This window comes from Lissotriton vulgaris, unplaced genomic scaffold (assembly GCF_964263255.1).
Source record: "Lissotriton vulgaris unplaced genomic scaffold, aLisVul1.2 SCAFFOLD_235, whole genome shotgun sequence".
NCBI lineage: Eukaryota > Metazoa > Chordata > Amphibia > Caudata > Salamandridae > Lissotriton > Lissotriton vulgaris.
In genome coordinates this window covers 1,503,447-1,510,241 of record NW_028253230.1, presented here as the reverse complement: position 1 = coordinate 1,510,241, position 6,795 = coordinate 1,503,447, and the positions used below count along the sequence as shown (strand labels likewise).

The following is a 6,795-nucleotide window of genomic DNA, read 5'->3' as shown; positions in this document are numbered from 1 at the left end:
TTCCACAAGTAATATCCAAAGGTTTCTTCTTGTAAAGTTGAAATACTCTCTGACTGAGAGACATTAGGAATGTAACTTTCTAAATGTGTTAATTCACTGCTGTGATATAGCAAAGGGGGGTTACAGGTGTCATAACTAACTGTTGGTACGTCACAAATGAATTACAGGCTGCTCTGGTTAAGCCTTGTAAGAGCATGTTAGAGAATGGATGGAATGCAGGGATCACAGCTTCCAAAGGAGAGAGAAGGGAAAACCCAGAGACCTGTGGGTGACAGGAGGTCCAGTATTTTTATTTATTATTCGATCAGGGGAGAGATGCTATAATATGTATGGCTCCCCCATTTCTCCTTTGCCTCTGTGTAGCAGTCAAATTCAGGGTCATACATAACATAAAATGATAGATGGGTAAAAAGCGAATTAAAGGGATATTTTCACCCCGGGGTTATTTGTGACATCACTGAAAACGTGAGCTTCACTCTCGTTCTCTGTTTCATGTCACTCAAAACAACTCAGTGAAAAACAGCCACATGAATTACTGTTACCCATCTGTATTCTAGATGTTAACAATTCATTCTTTTTGGTTTTGAGTTTTCCATCCAGAGAGTCTGGTGCAGCATGCTTCCCTGCTTAGCATGTGATGCCAAATGTCTTCCAAAAGATACAAACTTGAAGTTAGAACGTCTGTGGGTCAATGATGCAGTAGACATCTTCAACATTGTGATGTCCCTGGATTCCGCCCAAGGAGCATTTTTCGGTACGCCCAGGGTCAGAAACACCAGTTTGTAGGGTGTTGTGAGTCTCCAGATGATTTGATTAAAAAAAACTGCCCACACCATGTAGGGTCAATGTGATGTCGATATAGTTTGTATGTATGCCTCATGTCTCATGTATATCCTACTGTGAAAGCATTACTTTCATCATGTATCTCTGCGATGTTTAGTAATTTATCAAATTCAATTTTATATTTTAGATCAACTGAATGGGATTTCGGCATTTTTATTTGATATGAGCCATGTCAGCAGTTAATTCAAGTGTTCCATCTTTTATACTAATGGGAATTTTCGACACTAATGATGAACACATCTGGATTTCTATTCCTCTGTGTGTGTTGTATATGCTCTCTGTTCTTGGGAACAGCCTCATCCTGTTCATTGTAAGGACAGACAGACAGCTTCATGAACCCATGTACTTTCTACTATCTATGCTTGCAGCCACTGATCTAGGCATGACTCTGATAACGTTACCCACAGTGCTGGGCGTTCTGTGGTTTCAATTTAGAACAATAGGTTTCAATGTGTGCCTGACCCAGATGTACTTTATCCATTCAGTGACTGCAACAGGATCCGCCATTTTGGTGGCTATGGCTTTTGACCGCTACGTCGCCATATGTAACCCTCTGAGGTATGCATCAATCTTTCCCCCAATGATTTCAAAGATAGGACTGGTGGTTGTAGGCAGAGGTGTTAGCATCATGCTCCCACAACCTCTTCTACTCACAAGACTTGATTATTGTGGTAACAAAAACCTCCACCATGCATTCTGTTTCTTCCCGGATCTGATGAAGCTTGCCTGCACAGACATTACTGTAAACAACATATATGGTTTGTTCACAGTTATAGTGACATTCTGCTTAGATTCACTATTTATCCTGTTTTCATATCTCATGATTTTGAAGACTCTCCTAACTTCAGCATCTAAGGAAAAATCTCTTAAGGCCTTCAGCACCTGCGCATCCCACATCTCTGTTGTGCTGATATTTTACATCCCTTTGATTGGCCTAACTATGGCCCACAGGTACGCTAAAAATGCTTCCCCTGTTCTGCCTCTCGTCATGGGCTTCCTGTACCTCAGCGTCCCACAAACTTTGAACCCGATTATATACAGCATGAAAACCAAGCAGATACGCAGTGCGCTCCATAAACACCTGTTTTGAAACCACATCAATTATCAATCACAGGGCTGAGCTGGAGACATCAATAAAACACATTCATTGGCATTTGAAAATTAGCCAATAGGGAGAGACGAGAGAGAGAAAGAGAGAGAGAGAGTGTGTGTGTGTGTGTGTGACTCTCTGTAAAATCATGAATAATCCTCCATATGATGAACAAAGACAAGTTTATTCAGAAGAAGGAAATGTCCCATCCATCAACTTGATCTGGTCAGATGCAACTGACTCTCTGAGCACACATATATATTCCATTGCCATGGAGCTCCTTGAACAATAACTAAATTCCCTTAAAGGAACAACTAGGTAAATATAAGTAAAAGGGACAATGTTACACACTCCCCACACTTGGACTGTTGCTACAAGGAGCTATTCCCACTTGCAGAGAGGTGGATGAACTGTTCAGGCCTCAATGCTTCTTGATGGGCAGCACTATATGCTTTTGTTCCTAGACTACGTAGGTTGCTTGCTGCTTAATGGCGATCTAATCCTTACTTACTCTTTCCTGCCTATTGTGGAAACCTTACTTCTGTTTTCCTGCCTATTGTAGAAGCCTTACTTATTCTTTCTTGCCTATTACTAAAGCTATTCATCAGAAGAATCCAGGAAGCCTTGTTGATGTAGGGTTCACCAGAAGGAAGACTGTTGTAATGGGAAAATAAAGATTGTATGTTTGATGTTATGTCACCAAATTGTAAATATTGTACTTCGAGATGTGTGTTGTGGACTGTTGGAACCTGGGATGTCAGGTCACCTGGGGTAGCCTGGCCCAGGGTAAGACCTAAATACTAGAGGCACAAGTGTGAAGGTTGCAAACCACCCAGCAGTAATTCCACGCAATAACACACAAAAATGACACTACACCAATGTTGGAAAAATAAGTACTTGTTTATAAAAATAATATTTTTGCTCTCTTGTTTCTAGAATTCACAGTTCAGTATAGTACATTCTGAAAGGAGAAGTAAAAGTACTTTTAAAATTGCCAAATAATGTCAAAGCACAGTTCTATTAACTTATCAGCACATTACATTTAGTCAAGTATGCAATAACCATTTCAATGTCAACATTACAATTCCCCTTCTTGGCTTGTCACCTTCCCATCAAAGAACAGTAGTTCCCTTGTAGCGGAGCCTGTACTCCTCTAGGAAAGGCTTCTCATTTCCTTCCTCTCCACTACTGCCAACTGAAAATATGACTATTCCAAATAGAGCAACAATTCATGAAGTCCCATCAGGGATTCTCCAAGGGCGCTTCACACATTGGGACAGATTCTCTATTCCACAACTTGTTATGTCTCGCCCCCCTTGCCCTCATGTTATTCTCCTATTGGAGATCACTTCCCCCTTTGGATCACCTCCTTACTTGTAGTAGGATTTCCAGTTGAAGTCTTGATACACCAGAGGATGGGGGTAACCACCTGGCAGGACGAAGGAGCCAAGCGCTGGCAAGGCGCACCAGCTTCCAGGGCCCCTCAGCTCTTCCCACCCCGCTCGAGCCAACTGCACTGTGAGGCACTTGAGCGGAGAAGGACAGATTATGCAGTATTCCCACGCCGCTATCGGGCTCCTCAGCTCTCCCCTCCCGCTCACGCCAGCTCCTCCATGTGGCGCTCGAGCAGGGAAGAGGTGAACCCACACGCCCACAGCCGCCGTAGGGTTCCCGGCGCTCCTCCTCAGTTCTCCCTCGCTCTGGTCAGGGGAAGCCCACGCTGACACCGCCTCTCAACTCAGCCTTCAGACACTCCTACCGATTCCGCCTCCGCTGCGCTGGCTCCGATAGTGAGACGCTGCTCCCTCGCGCTGGCACCCAAGGAAGGACGCTTCTCTCACGGGCCTGCTCGGTCCTAGGCCCCTCCTGAAAAGTAGAAGTGGGATCGCCTGGGGCATGCGCGATAGCGCTCGACTACCTCCAAATCAGTGGCACAACCACAACAACGCGGCCGGTGCCCCCGGGGTCCTGTACACGGCGAGATCAGCGCTGCCTCATAGAAACCGGCACCCCTTTCCTTCCTCTGTTTCCTGAGAGGAAGTGGAGTTCTGTCGTCTGCGTTACTGGTAAGGTCCCACAGGGACACACGTGCCAAAGTCTGCTGTACACCTAAGGCGATGGGGAATAGAGCTATATCTCTTCACGTGTCAGCTCCTAATCTCTATCCTTCAGAGACTTCTTAACCCTCGGTGCTGGCCAGGGGTTGGGGATGAAGTGCACCCTTTCAAAAGTCTCTCCCACTGGGCAGAGGACTGCGCTCCGCAGCGCTGCAGTCTCCTTCTCCTCTTGACACCCCGCTATTTCTAAGCTAGGGGTTGGTCAGGCGCCCAGGGTCTCCAGCCATCCAAAACAGCAGGGTCAGGACAAATAACCCAAGGGAGGAAGGGTGGTGAATCAGTAAGGCAACCCTCTGACTATCATACCCCCACCTTTTGCTACAGCCTGTCCTCCAGCTGACTCTCTCTGGTTAGACAAAATGGCTGTCCAGCATTCCGCCTTTTATAGGCTGACCCTCAGGAGCCCAGAAGGGACCAGAAGGTTCTAGAACGCCCTATTCTACTCTATGGGACAGGTTCTGGGTTTGGCAGTTAGGGCAGTTGGTAGCCACCATTTTGTGACTCCAACTTTATTCCTGTCAGAACAGGCCTCTAGGCCTGAGGTGAAAAACTATGAGGGGGGAAAAGAACACCTATCCCCTTGACCAACACCTAGGAAAAGCTAGTGGACACAAAAATTAATAAAGGTATGAGGGGCAAAAAGGGGACAAAATAAATAATAAATTGGAGGGACTACGCAAAAAGAAAAACAGGTCTAACATGGAGCTATAGTTGGTGATGACTCCTTTGTCTTTGAATATTTAAACAAGCAAGAAATTTCTAGACCTGTTGGGCTGTACTCTAAAAAATTAAATCAAAGCTGTGTTTCAGTTGATTCTGTTCCTAAAAACTGTCTGATGAAGAGTCGACCAGAGCCGTGTCCACTTGGGGACGCTACTCCATCCAAGGACACGCTTTCCAGTGTATTGAGGGTTGCTGTAAGTGTGCGCAGGAACACTGGGCAAGATTTTACCAGGTGGAAATGCTGGCCTATAACAGTGAGTGCAGGTCAGGCAACACCGCAGACACAAGCAGGGCCATGTATCATTTTTAGTAGGCAAGGACACAGGTTTAGGGGTTGCATAACTGTTATATTCACTATGACTAATATTAAACCTACTGTTATATGCTGTTCTCTAAAAAACGGTTATTGTCTTCCAGCCATTAGTATTGGGAGGACTTAACTTATCTAGATCAGGCTCTTTGAATTGGAAAAACTTGCTTAGAGGAGCACAAGTGTTAGGAATTGAAGTGATGTAGAAGAAAGTTTACCCAATTGTCATTACCACTCACAATAAAACAATATCACTTGGCCCATTATTCAACACATCCTAATCTTATAATCACTTTCATTCCTACCTTCGATTACCATGACATAGGTCCTCTGATGGATCTTTTTGTTGTGCTGATAGGGACTAAGGGCCATATGTATCATCAACCTGATTTGCGATTCTGAGATAGCGATTTCTAAAATCAGATTCGCAAATAGGGATGTATGTACAAATTTGCAATTTTTTTGCGAATTCTTAGTATTCCTTAATTGCGATTAGAAAATTGCGAATCGCATTTAAGGAATACTTTCCCATTCATTTCTATGGGCCAGGAGGCCCATAGGAATGAATGGGAAAGTATTCTCAAGTTGCAATTAGCAATTTGAAAATCGCACATTGAGAATATTTTCAAGGGTGCAGGGATGCCCTTTGGACTGGGTAAGAGTGGTCTGCTTAATTCAGACACTCTGTTCATCACCACCCCCTTTTCTGAATCATTTTTGGCCACCATAGGTGTGGCAGGGTATACTCAGACATGAGTCCCTTTCTCACTGCACCATCAGGATTCAAGCAAGCCGGGCCGAAGAAGGCTGAAATGCCAGAAACCGGTCCCCGGTAGCTTGTCTCCTTTCTGGTGAAGAATTGGCTTGGTATTTTAGTCTGCCCTGTTCCCATGATGCACTGGGCCAGGGACAGACTGATTTGCATATAGCCAGGTTCTGAGCTGGGATGGTGCAGTGAGATAAATAACGGTGATGGATCAAGCCTTCATCTTTGGGCTGGGTAAGAGTGGTCTGCTTAATTTAGACACTCTGTTCATCACCACCCCCTTTTCTGAATCGTTTTTGGCTACTATAGGTGTGGCAGGGTATACTCAGACATGAGTCCCTTTCTCACTGCACCATCAGGATTCAAGCAAGCCGGGCCGAAGAAGGCTGAAATGCCAGAAACCGGTCCCCGGTAGCTTGTCTCCTTTCTGGTGAAGAATTGGCTTGGTAGTTTAGTCTGCCCTGTTCCCATGATGCACTGGGCCAGGGACAGACTGATTTGCATATAGCCAGGTTTTGAGCTGGGATGGTGCAGTGAGATAAATAACGGTGATGGATCAAGCCTTGATCTTTGGACTGGGTAAGAGTGGTCTGCTTAATTCAGACACTCTGTTCATCACCACCCCCTTTTCTGAATCGTTTTTGGCCACTATAGGTGTGGCAGGGTATACTCAGACATGAGTCCCTTTCTCACTGCACCATCAGGATTCAAGCAAGCTAGGCCGAAGAAGGCTGAAATGCCAGAAACCGGTCCCCGGTAGCTTGTCTCCTTTCTGGTGAAGAATTGGCTTGGTAGTTTAGTCTGCCCTGTTCCCATGATGCACTGGGCCAGGGACAGACTGATTTGCATATAGTCAGGTTCTGAGCTGGGATGGTGCAGTGAGATAAATAACGGTGATGGATCAAGCCTTGATCTTTGGACTGGGTAAGAGTGGTCTGCTTAATTC

At 45.2% G+C, this 6,795-nt stretch overlaps 1 protein-coding gene across 1 annotated transcript; it reads left to right on the top strand.

Annotated features, from left to right (window-relative positions):
* Positions 1 to 1,012: 1,012 nt before the first annotated feature.
* On the top strand, positions 1,013 to 1,933 carry LOC147661106 (olfactory receptor 51G2-like). Its single transcript, XM_086951327.1, has one exon. The coding sequence runs from the start codon at positions 1,013 to 1,015 to the stop codon at positions 1,931 to 1,933; it is 921 nt and encodes a 306-aa protein (XP_086807453.1).
* The last annotated feature ends 4,862 nt before the right edge of the window (positions 1,934 to 6,795 follow it).

Excerpts from the sequence above, each read along its gene's own strand:
- LOC147661106 (XM_086951327.1), top strand. The coding sequence starts at position 1,013 with ATGTCAGCAGTTAATTCAAGTGTTCCATCTTTTATACTAATGGGAATT.